General features: G+C 40.6%; 1 protein-coding gene across 4 annotated transcripts in view; it reads right to left on the minus strand.

The window, feature by feature from the left end:
* Positions 1-12,964, minus strand: part of gapvd1 (GTPase activating protein and VPS9 domains 1) — a 29,460-nt gene that overhangs the window by 12,675 nt on the left and 3,821 nt on the right. For 2 of the 4 annotated variants that reach the window (XM_056376261.1, XM_056376258.1), the window contains exons 2-13: positions 10,811-11,029; positions 8,994-9,261; positions 8,304-8,876; positions 8,128-8,211; positions 7,895-8,029; positions 6,620-6,812; positions 5,923-6,003; positions 4,116-4,273; positions 3,651-3,780; positions 3,298-3,423; positions 3,013-3,186; positions 491-628 (exon numbers count right to left, since the gene is read on the minus strand). In XM_056376261.1, the coding sequence (XP_056232236.1) occupies positions 491-628; positions 3,013-3,186; positions 3,298-3,423; positions 3,651-3,780; positions 4,116-4,273; positions 5,923-6,003; positions 6,620-6,812; positions 7,895-8,029; positions 8,128-8,211; positions 8,304-8,876; positions 8,994-9,261; positions 10,811-10,995 (2,245 nt within the window). In that variant the 5' untranslated portion in view covers positions 10,996-11,029. The remainder of the gene's footprint in view (positions 1-490; positions 629-3,012; positions 3,187-3,297; positions 3,424-3,650; positions 3,781-4,115; positions 4,274-5,922; positions 6,004-6,619; positions 6,813-7,894; positions 8,030-8,127; positions 8,212-8,303; positions 8,877-8,993; positions 9,262-10,810; positions 11,030-12,964) is intronic. The other 2 variants (XM_056376260.1, XM_056376262.1) reach the window with 2 other exon arrangements.

The raw sequence follows: 12,964 nt of genomic DNA on the forward strand, positions 1-12,964 counted from the left end.
CAAGTAATGCCTTGACTGATTACTGCCATAACAAACAAAACGTACACAATACAATGTAGTGCAATGCAATGCAAAGTCTAGCCAAATAAAAAAAAAAAAACTGACACCATGTAAAGTGACTGAGGACAGCTGCTTTCCTTGTGATTCCCTCCCCACTGCTCCACCACAGGTGCAAACACACCTGGTGGTCCCTCTAAGGAAACCCTGAGCTGCCTTTTACTGGCACAGGCAGATCTGCCCTGAAAGACAGGCACACAGTGCACACAAATATGACGACAGATGTATGCACACATTTTTGGTATGGAATGCAGTGCAAATACACCTGGTGTCCCAACCCCCGCTTTATTGAACAAACATAAATATGCATGTATGCATACACACATGTGCATGCAAACAAACATGGGAATGAAGTGCAAGAATCAAGACAACAACCAAACCAAAAGAACAGTCAAATGGTGTCTGCATCAGCAGAATAAAACTGCCTCCCCACCTGAGTCACTGGGCAGAACCTCCACGCTCCAGGCCTCGCTCGTGGTCTCAGAGATGGTGGAGCCATAGGGGTCCAGCAGCACTGAACCTGAGCCAGGAAGACACAGCAGGCTGCCGAGCATGTTCTCCGCAGCTGCCCCTGAAACATAGACAAAGGGTTAAACTTACAGCGGCATGAAAGAACTTTTTTTCATCTGGAAAAGCGTCAGACCAGCAAAAAGTCACCTCTGTAGTGGCAAAGTCATCTTGAAGGCACCTTTTAGTCCTTTTCTAAGCATCTACAGTGTGTGTTGTTACTGCAATGCTGATGATTCATATTCTGTAATTAGTTCTAATAAATTATTCAGAACTTAAATATGAGCAATGTGTGAACTTGAGGATGCTATTTCAGAAAAAGATGCCTTTGATGAGAGGTTGAAATTTTGGAGTTACATGCATGTTCATATTTAACGCTCTGTTTCATTTGCAGGGCTGCAACTAATGGCGACTTTCATTATCAGCTAATTTGACAGCTGTTTTTTTCCTCATCTAATCATTTTTTCTATAGAATGATGAAAAATAGCAAAGTGACATCTTCAGAAAGTATCAAATCCTCACCACATTCAGTACATGATCGTTTTTGCACATTTTTGCTTGTTGAATGACTGTTGAATTACTAATTAATTAATTCCTTTCGATCAGTTTTAGCACAATATGGAACTTATATTAGTTTTATGTGTTATATCTTAATTAAAAATTAAACTGTTACATCAGTTTTAGGCCTTCATGTCTGACTTTCAAACAACACTGTGAAAAGGTCAGAGATCAGCAAAAATACTAAATGGTGTCTCGGTGTTGTGAGGATGGGGTTTCAGAGACAGTGAGCTTTGCATACAGAAATGCAGCAAGTTGGAGGTCACATGCATTTCATGCTGGGACCCACAGGCACATATACCACTGTGCCAAAGGTCAGGGGTTAATGGTAATATCTCACCCTGCTCTGGCCTCCGGGGCCATGACTTTGATCTGTTGATTAAGCCAAGCATTACTCACGACCAAATTACTGAATCGCTCACCCTCCCCCAAAGTCCTCAGCACAGTGTCCCTCTATCTCCACTTAGGAAGTTGTGGCTTAACAAGGCAGAAGAATGTGGAGGAGTGGGAAAAGAGCTAGCAGGTGTGAGTGGGAATCTGTGGCCAAGGCTCAGGACCAAAAAGTCGACCTGTGGCAGCCACACCCCCTGGTACATCATGCTTCCACTTCATGGCACACACACGCCATGAGCACACACGCATGCCAGCACCCAGGCAACAGTGTGTACTGATGTTGGCGGGGGCAGGGCTCTCATTGGCGGTGGGAGAGCTCTATCCCGCTGTCCATGTTTACAGTCTTCAAGGTAGGGGCGCAGAGCACTTGTCTTTCAGGTGGATGATTAAATGAGTGGCACAACAAGAAGTGAAACAATTAGAATTTCTGCCTCATTATCATGGTAATCTTATCAGTGGGATAATGAGGTATTAATGGATATTTAATGTGCATCTCATAACCCAATCCCTTGGAGAAAACACATAAGGAAATCGCTGTAAATTCACTTAATGATGGAAAAGTCCCCCAACGCCATATTCCGAAGAATGAAAAATGGTGGATGCAAATGAGAAGGAACCAAGGTCAATAAGACTGCAGGGACTGAATGAATGTCAGAGAGAGAGAGGGATAGAGAGAGAGACAGAAAGAGAGAGAGACGGGCAGGGGAATGGCTGTGAGGAAAAAGACTGAGGGAGAGGATACAGAGAGAAGGGAGTGTGAATAAAGTGAAGACTCAAATGTTCTCTTTTTCTTTTTTCAACCTTTTTTTTCTAACCCATGTCTTACTGTCACAGTTTGGCTCAACAGTGTTGAAGCTGAACTTGCCCTCCACAGTCTACTGAAAATGTTTCTCTTACATATCGGCATATTAGGATTATTAGCTTCTGCCACTGTGATAATGCAAACTATATATAGATATATAGTGGGGTCCAAAATGCTAAAACCAACTACTATGAGTGTTATTTCTTAAACAGCCAAAGTATAAATATTGAGATATATTAGTCTAAATATGCATTGTTTGAACTTGCAAACGGCATACATTTATCTGAATGCAAAACATTGTATTGAATCTGAAAATAATGCTGGTCTAAATTATTATTTTGGTTTCGATTAGGGAACATTTTTACTTTTGATGTTCACTTTTTAAAAGCTAAAATTAGAAAAATTAGAAAAAAAAAAAAATTTTTTTTTTGCATAAGAAAATGTCTGGGCCATGCATGTGTATTAGAACCTGTGCTGAATAGAAGACCTGATTTTTGATGCTATTTCACCCACATACCACAAGGTGATGACATTTCACTAAGTCTACTTCATCAACAGTCAGAGAAGGTCCCTCTGTGAAGCAAATTCATCTCATAAAATGTGCAATGATCACACATGCTGTGTACATCAATCAGTTTGCTTAGGAAGTGTGTCTACAATGTCTACAAACACAGCTATCAAAGCCATGCACCTACCTGCTATTTCCTGCAGCCGATCTTCATCCATGTTGGGGTCAAAGTCACTGCCGAGCACATCGGTGCTCCAGGTTTCACTGACTGTCTCAGAGATGTCCCGATCATCGGTCAGACCCATCATGTCTCTGATCTCAAACTTGCGGAGTTTGTCATCCAGGTTGTCCTGAGTGGTGGCTGAAGGAGACAGTATGTTAGACTAGCCTTGCTTGTGGATATGTTTTATCTAAAAAGAAAGGTACAATAAGTTTCCAACTCAATGTTTTAGCAACATTTAGAGATGTATACCTTGTTCATGCTCCAAAAGTTGTAGAGCCTCCACCCCGTTGCTCCCTGATGGTCCAGCTCCAAGCTCAGAAACAGACTCTCCCTCCAGGTCCAGAGACGACACGGAGTTGGAACGATTGGATGGACCTGAGGAAAAAATGAGTAGGGGAAAAAAATGTATTGTTTGCTTGTTTATTTGTTTTTTGTCCTTATAACTGTGTATGGCAAGACAAAAGAGCAGCTGGAGAATGACTCATAATCACAATGATGCTTTTCTGACATAACTCTGAAGATAGAAAAAAAAAAAAAACATAGCAAAAATTTTTTTTTTCCCTCATGTTTAAGCTTTATGTGTCATCAGACTGCAGACTGACCCTCTGAGATGCCTTCCAGGTTGTCACTGCAGAGGGAAAAGCGCAGGGTTTTGTCTGGTTTACCATGCAGCTTGGTATCATCAGCATGTCCATCCCCCTGGGCCCCATCAGCCATCTGCAGGTTCAAAACCTAGAGGGTGGTAGAGAGAGGAAGTGCATACATAAAAAAGGTGTATATATATCACCTAAGGTTGGTTGCAAACTTGCTTTGCCATGAGTCATTCTTGCTAGACGAAATAACAAAGACGAGAGGAGAGAATTAAATTTGGGTCAGGGAGCTTTATATGAGATATAAGGTTTCTTATCAATTGCATAACATTGCCAGTACATACAAAGCACAACAAAATGCATGACACTGACTCTAAGAAGTCTTACTCCCCTTCATTGACAGGAAAAAAAATGGTTTTGAATTTATCACATCATCATCTCTGTTGCAAATGAGTATATTAATTCAAGTCACATTACCTCATTCTCTGACATCATCCCAGGGACAGTCTGAGGACCAGTTCCTAGTGAAATCACCAGCACCTCCTCTGGCATCAGCTCCTGTAGGGACTCTTGGGAGCTGGCCTCTGCCTCCCCCTCCTGGGCTATGTTGGTACGGCTGCGGCTACGAGCAGCTGCTGGTTGGTGGGTTGGAGAGAATTAGTAGGGAACCACTGTTATTTTGTAATTGTTGCATTCACTGAATAACAACATGTGTTGCTTTGGTTTAAATTAAATTATGTTGTTGGATTTAAGCAATACGTTCAGAAATTCATGTTTCATCAAACAACCAAACAGTATTTATGAAAACGAATAGATTCAACACAAAGCTTGAAACTAGACAACCAAGACGCTCATCTGGTATGTCACACCAATGTGTTGCTTATAACTGTTATTTGTGAATAATGAGAATGAGTTGAGTAGCTTATAAGCTTTCTAATTGCAAATAAGATAGAGGTTACAATGACTATCAGTTTCACAAACAAAATGTCAAAAAAAACCTTTTGAATTCTTCCCTCTTGTAGCTATACATTGGTGTGACAGTAAAGCGAGTTTACCTCTTGTTTCTACATGTTAGACGGTAGTTAGTTAACAATAATAAAGGCTTAGTTTTCTTTTAGCACAAAAAATAAGTTTTTCAAATTCGACACTCGTATTTGCACTGCGCAAAGTTCAATGGTTAAGATGAAACCAGATGCACACAAAAGCACATAAAGAGCTTGGCCATAGGTGTCTAGAAAACAAAAGATGCCATAGCTACCATATCATTTGAACAAAATTATTTTAGCAAAAGTAGCATATAGAATTTATGAAAACACTGCACATTAAAATATTACCATGTAACAAGATTTAAGTCCACTCATTCTGCATAACCTACGTTGACACAAGGTGCTCTGTGCATGTTTAAATACTAAGTGACCTGCTTCCACAGTGTTTGTGGGATTAAGATGGTAGACCTGACGAAGGCGACGCACTTAAGCAGCATGTGACATTCATACCACTCTAAAGACAGCTCTGACGTATTTTAACCCTATGTTTTTGGGGCTCTAGCACATTGCACTGACTCTCCATCCGCTCCATCCACTGGATATATTTCAAGAAATAAAAAAGAACTACTAAGTACAGGTACACGCGACCACATCACACTCATTCTGGGTAAGCGTTTTTCATGAACAATGTTTCTATCAAAGTATAAGTGCATGAGTCACTTAACATTTTCAGCATGATGGTGGCTATACTCCATGTTACACTCTTCGATAACAAGGAACTTAGGATATCTGAATCTGTACCCTTTAATTCATTGTTAATCATGAAGCACTAATTTGATTGAAATCCTTGATATTATCAAAATAATGAGAAAGGTTTGGATGACAAGAACACAACTACACCATCACAGCCACCGTCATTGTATGAAGTTATTACACTACACTCTGCTTCATCTTTTACCACAACTCAAGCACGGAGCAGAAGGAAAAAAGGTGGAAGATTGATTTTATTCCCCACTCTACCTGGTAATGAATAGCCATAATCCGCTGAATGAGGAAGCAAAAAAGGGAAAACTTAGAAAACATAATGAGTGGATAACTGAATAATGAACCAAAGAACTGTGCAAGGCAAAGCAAGCATGGTGAGTGCATATGGACAAGAACAGTGCTAGTTAACAGTGGCGAGGCAGGGAGGTTACTGTGCAGCTAGGAGCATGGACTAGATGAGTGTTAACTGCGTGATACACCAAATACATGGGTTACGTTCTCTCCAGCTCTAACAGGACTGACAGGCTACCCACCAAAAGGGGTTACTAATGGAATGTGAGCAGACAGAGTGGTGGTTGTGGGGTCCCAGGATGTAATAGCAGCTAAGTGTTGTCCTGGTCATTCATTGGCAGCACAGGAGGAAAGGAGAAGGACAAGGTAGGGAGTTGGAGAAAGAGGAGAAATCTCAGAATTCAAAATATTTCAAGTGTCAAGTCAAGATTGTGTATATAAACGTCATATTTCAGAGATGCAAGCACAAGTGGTTCAGTTCTAATTAAGAGGATGTTGCTACAGAATCATTTATCTTGAAAATGCTAATGAAGGGAGTCTATGCATCTTTTCCATCCATTCCAATTAAAATGAGTTCATTTATATTTGGTAATTTAATTGGTTGTCATTTCTGTAATTGAGCCTCAATCCAGGCCATGCTAATTATCTTTATAACAAGCTGAGAAGAAGCTCATTAGCTTCCTATAACACACGGGCCTTTCACTAGCCATCACCACTCAGCTCTACTTGTTTATTTTGCTTCTCATTACACAAAATATTACACTTCTATCTTCTAGTTCTGGTTTCAAATTGTGATATTCCTAAAAAGGAAAAATATCCTTCAGAACGGAACATTTGGGAAATTACAGGAGGTTTCATCATGATGAGAACATCAATACATCTATCATCTATTCTGAAACCAGAGTGGCAGGAAGGCTTAGAGGCTGTGGAGGTAGGTACCTATGGGGAGCCTGTTCTTCTTGTTGGCAGGAGTGGTAGCCGGAGAGAGCTGGGGGGTGTTGGAGGGAGTGAGCTCCAGACTGTTGCTCTTCACAGTTCGCGACTGGGGCACGTTGGCCAAAAGGTTCTCCAGAGCCATGTGCTCTTCCTCCCGGAGGTGGTCCCCTGCAGTCACACTCCGCACAAAGTCCACCTACGCAGGAAGTGAAAGATGTTATTCTTAAGACCACCAGTCTATCATTCCTTGGTAGTCAGCAGTTACTCTGAGGAAGTGTGTGAGATAACAGGTTTGAGCTTGCCAAGCTCCTGTTCTCTGTGAATCTAAAACAAAATGTGGCATTGCACATGGCTATTTGAGTTCACTGCCAAAAAGGTATTTTGCAGTGAGTGGAAGGAAAAAAAAAAAATCAGCACCAAAGCCACAAACAGCTTTTAAATGATGATTAACTAGAAGTCACTTTTGCTGCCCTTAAGTCCTCACATAAACATCACAATGTACATACACCGCATGCTGAGGTCACACTAAGGTTATGAGATATGTTGATGCATACAACCCTCCTCCTGTCACATTTCTGCTGTGATAGCAATTGATCAGCAATTCAGGGGACTAGCTGGTCTTTTTTCATCTCTGCGGGTTACCTTGAAAAGTCACTTACAACAAGAGTGTTGTCACATGTCTATTAAAGCCTTCACATCCTGCTATTGGCATTCTAGTAAAACTGACTCACTCATGTAGCTCCTTTTTAAATGTGACTTACATAATGATGACTGAACTGCTAGTGCATTAGTTCTAAACAATGCAAACGGTGTAAAGTGACAACACTGTAGGTTAAGGTCTCAAAAATGAAGACATATATGTCAAACACAGAAAAGTTGCAATGTAATTGGTCACAAGAATGTCATAAATAACTCGGGATGACCTGTGCTGTAACAACATATTAACAATGGAACAAAAACAACAACCTGAGTCTTAAAAAAAAAAATCTAAACATCCTGATCTTTATTAAAAGGAAGTTTAATGCAGAGCCTTGTATTCTTAATTTTTGTTATTTTGTCCTCCCACTGTACATGAACTCTGCATTTGAAAGTACTTTGAGTTGTTTCAAGGAAATATGCAAATGTATGCGGCATGGTGCTCTAAAATCTTATCACATGACCTGGTCTGTAGGGAGTGCCTATGATGCAGCTTGGCAGTGTTACTGCGTATTGTTCTCACGTTACATAAGAATTCAAATACTAATGTTACATTTCGATATCAACAGCAGAAGCGCTTACCAGTGCTAGCAGCTGATTATGCGTAATATAGACCGCAGTTCTGCTGAGGCCCTCCAGAAGGTTCATCGAGGACATGGGTGGGGTCTCGACTGCCCTTCCTCCAATCACCACGTCCAGAAAGGCAGCAACACAACTCTAGAAACAAAAAAGTTATGGAAAGGGAGCTTAGAACAAGGATAAATCTCAGGCAATTAAGCTGCAATGAAAATAAACATCACACTGGTCACACAAACCTTATCAAATTTAGACAAACTGCTTTTCCGCCTTGGGTCTGCATCATCGTCAGCCATGGCCAACTGCTGCAAAAGCTGCCCCACCTGTGTAACAAAAAGTGATGCAGTGTCATTCCACAGTAGGATGACTTTCACGTGTTAAAGTGTGAAGAAGAGAAAAGTTAATGACCACATACCTGCATTAGATTGAAGCGGGCCACTTCATTGATGGGAGCGTCAGAGATGATACCATACTGCTCCGGGTTGACTATAGCGGGACAGATGAAGCAGGTCAGCAGCAGGTCTGTGCACATGGTGCGCACCTCACCTACCTCAAGACGTTCCACACATGACAGCGTCTTGTACATCTGGGACACAATCCAGCGTAGGCTGTGGGGAAAGCAGTAGGTGTTCTGCTTCAAGTATCCGATAAATTTGTTGACCAGAGCTACCAGCTTGGCTTCATTGGCCTCCACAGCTGCCTGCACCCTTTGTTTGTAGCCCTCAGAGCCCTTCTCTCCAAAGCGTTCCTGCTGGGCTGGAGTGAGGCGCTCTGTAACCTTGGCTGGGTCCGTCTCCAGGTGGTCTTCATCTTCCACCAGCAGCTGCATAATGGGTTCATGGAGGGTGGCAGTGAGGAAAAGCTTGGCTGAGTACAGGCCCTCAGAGAAGAGCTTGAAAAGGATGCTGAAGGCACAGGTTCCCCGTCGCAGCAGACGGCGAGGGTTGTCACTCTCCTTCAGCTCAAACTCTACCAGGTACCGCAACACCTGGGAGTTGGCAAGAAACAGACACGCACATGTTAGCAGTTAAAAACATTTCATCTTCGAGAGAAGCTATTAAACTGTTTCTCTAATGTGTGACACAAGACAGGTAGGACCTCTGACCTGTAGCAAATAGCTCTCATCCTCCTGCATGATACAGTTGCCATAAAGTGAGGTGAAGACTGTATGGATGACCCCCTGGGTGTGCTCCTGGTTCAGCCTCTCTCCTGCCACCAGGCAGGAAGCTACCAGTCTGGGGTTCTCCCTCAACCGGGCCAAAAACTCGCCATAGATTGTCTCCTGGAAGCCCAAAGTCTTGTAGCCATCAATAAACTGTGTGTCCTCCAGCATTTTGGCATGTTGGCAGCATTCAGCTGGAGAGGCCTCCGCACTGTGGACAAGAGTTGTTTCATTACTAATATGTATCATATAAAATCTCTTGTACCAACAACTGCTTTCGTTTTACAAAGGCAGTGGCTCTAAAAGAGAATATCAACATAGTTCTGACTGACAAACATTAATTCCACCTTTACAAAATAAAGTACATCCATTACATCACATGACATGCTCAATGATCAGAAGTCTGCTCTGGCTCTGTAGTCTCCCTTTTATGACAACTGATCTACTGTACTGTAGTGACTTCAGCTTGTGTTTGTGTTCTTGGGTGCTATCTTAGCATTTGATAAATGCACAAGACATTCTCAGATTTATGTTTCAGCATATGAACCCGTACTAAAATATTTGCATTTAGCAGTATTTTAATATCACTTCCCGACAACATACAGTGGCAATAAAAAGTAAGTGAATTATGTATGCATTTATGTATAAATTTGTCTTAAAATACGTTCACATCTTCATCTAAGTAACAATTATCAACAAAGACCATTTACTTCCCCAAGTAAGACACAAATCATTGTATTGTTCTTGTCCATGTTGAAAACATAATTCAAACATTCATAGTAGGTTGGAAAAAGTATGTGAGCTAGTCTAATGACATCAACAAAAGCTAAGTGGAGTCAGGAGTAAAGTTGATGAAATTAAGATTGGAGGTGCAACTGTGACACTCAAATATCCTGAGTTTGCTGTTTTGTTCTACTGAAACATGCCTCGCTAAAGAGATCTCAAAAACGTATGATCAAGAGTTGTCTTTATTTATGTATAAAGCTAGAAAGGGTTACAAAGTCATCTCAAAGAGTTTTAAATATTCTTCAAGATATTTAAAAGGTATATTTTCACACTATTGGTCTGGCACCATGTTTGGCAATTTAAACAGCTGCTTCAACACTGACTACATGGAAGTATATACCTCTGTTGCACTTTTTGTGATGTCATTAGTCGTTTCCTTCTTATAACTTTAAGGCTACATGTGAACATGGTGCAGGTCTGAGCAGCAGCGACTGGAAGCACTTGTTTGAGGTTATTGCTGCCAAAGGAGGTTGAACCAGCTATTAAATTCAAGGGTGCATAAACTTTTTCCACCAAAACTGCAAATATTTAATGGCTGTGTTCAATAAAGACACAAAAAAATTGAATTGTTTGTGTGTTATTATTGTCTTTGTCTAAACTTGTGACTTACATGAAGATCAGATCATATTTTATGAGAGAAAACCAGGTCAATCCAAAGGGCTCACATACATTTTCTTGCCACTATACACTGATCAGTCATTAATGCTATCTGCTGGCATGAGTGACACAAATCACTGGCATGTAGCAGCAAATGAGAACTTTCATAACCCCCCTGACACCACAAATTGTCATTTTTACAGTTGTGTTCAGGTACAGATTAAACAAACAAGTCAGAGAGCCAAGCAGGCCATTTCTCCCTGTTTTTCAGTCTATAGGCTAAACTACGCTGACCACATCATGGCTCCCTGTCTGTACTTCCTTTTGCTATTCCTTTTCAAGGCCAGAGTGTCATGTATCATGATGGTAGGTCTGACCTGGTGAGAATGAGACGATCGAGGTTGATCCTCTGCTGCTTGGCGATCCATGCAGCCCGGTACAGCCTCTCAGCTGTCTTCAGCACATCACTGTTGAGCCTCTGGATCAGCTGCTTCTCCGACGCCACATACAGCCGCTCCTGCTTCAGGTGGTGGGCCAGAGTGTGGATGTCTGGCTTCACCATCTTAACCAGCTCACACAGGCAGAGAGGTAAATGACTGAAGCACAAAGGGGACAAGATAGAATGGAAACAGGTAAACAAGATGTGGAACATAAAAACTTAACAAAAGCTCTGATGATCATTCATCAAACGTCAGACCAAAGTCACATTAGCAAGATAAAAGTTAAAACTTGTGTTAAAGAGGAACTCCACCAGTTTCACATATAAAAGTCAATTTACTTGTCATAGATTGTACTATTCAGCATGTGGATACAGTGGTGTCGTGTCCACTGTGGCTGTGGAGAAAAGTCTGTGAAAATAGTCTTTAGCTTTGAGATGACAAATTTATAACAGAATATGGAGTATAAAAGAAGTGGCCATTTACCAGGAAGTAGGGTCTAATAAAATGATGCTATTGGCTGCATTATGGGAAATATAGGATGCAGTGTTTCTGGAGATTGACCCATACTAGAGACGGTATCTGATGCTTCAAATTTAACCTTTTTTTTTTTGTTTAATCTGTCTCCTGTAAACAGACCAATTTTATAGGAGTGAATTACGAAATAACTGCAACGATTTTTTTGGGCAGGCTCCACTGATCAGAGAGGAGAAACTGCATTTTTCTTGTGCATGTCATGGTTACTTTCTGGCATGAGACTTGTAACAATTCTGTGGCACTGGCGAACATGTGACTTAGCAAACAAACTCTCCAATGAACCCAACAAAGTTAGCATTCTGAACTAATGATTGACTTTTACTATTACTACCACATCCTTACTATACTTTTTTGCAAACAGTATCAGTATTCCTTAACTGCATTTAAAAGTAAAATATTATTCAAAAGAAAAACAGGAAATGGTTCCCTTTTCTGTAAAGGTCTGGCTGAACACAAGCTCACACATGATGCTCACGTCATGCAAGGGAAGTGATCATTTGCATTCAGAGTGTTGCAAACACTGGTGCAACAACAATAGCAAAAGCATGCTTTTTCACCAGCTCCAGAAGACGCTCCACAGCAGGATATGCAAATCACTCTTGCTTTTCCAGATACACATAGCCAAGACATACAATCCAAGCAGAGTGCATGAAATTTGAGTGATTTCTTGGTGAATGGTTTGCACAAAAGCCTCTTTGTAGCTGGTAGCTAACATAGCAAACACAGATTTAACTGTAGAGTTAGGGCTCTGGGAGGAGAATGAGACTAGACTAGAGAAAACTACCTCAGAGTGGGAATGACTGCAAGAAAGTGTCATTGCTCACAAACTAACAGACAACCACAGCGTTAGAGTTGATATGCCTGACAAATCAAATTGGTTATGCGGATTTACACACATAATGATAGGCTTTACATTGAATTCCCTTGGCAAACCAAGAATAAACAGTGATTTATTCCTCCATTTATGATTACAGTGATAGATTGTCATCGTTTTTGTAAAAAACAGGCCAAGTTTAAAGACCTATTTTAGTCAAATATCATTCCAATACAAAGAAACGTTCAGTGTGCTATTTTGTGGTTTGAGAAGAAAATGCCGAAAGTGTTTAGAAGAATTTCTTCATGAGGCGCGACGTGACTACCGCCTACTGCAAACTTTCTCAAGATATATCAACTAAAATATCAAACATTTGCTAATAACAGTTTTTAAAATGTGTTGTTTTTTATCATTTCCCATCATTATAACACAATTTTTTTTCCACTGTGTTTACTTCTTATGGCACTAGTTATCATTATTTTATTTATCATTTTAAGACTAAGCAATTCAATTAAAAAAAATCAACAGCTGACTTGATGAAAATAACAGCAACACTTTACTTTAAATAACCCGGTTTAGCATTTATAATCCATATATAAACATTTAATGAACGCTTAACATGCTATAATGTAAATATTAGTCTTTATGTATTTGTTAATGTATGACTTAACACCTAAAAATGTCCTTTTAGTTGTGTACTGCCTTATAGTGTGTTATGATTCATTGTTTACATAGTGCCTATA

The sequence above is a fragment of the Seriola aureovittata genome, chromosome 5, assembly GCF_021018895.1.
Source record: "Seriola aureovittata isolate HTS-2021-v1 ecotype China chromosome 5, ASM2101889v1, whole genome shotgun sequence".
NCBI classification, from domain to species: domain Eukaryota; kingdom Metazoa; phylum Chordata; class Actinopteri; order Carangiformes; family Carangidae; genus Seriola; species Seriola aureovittata.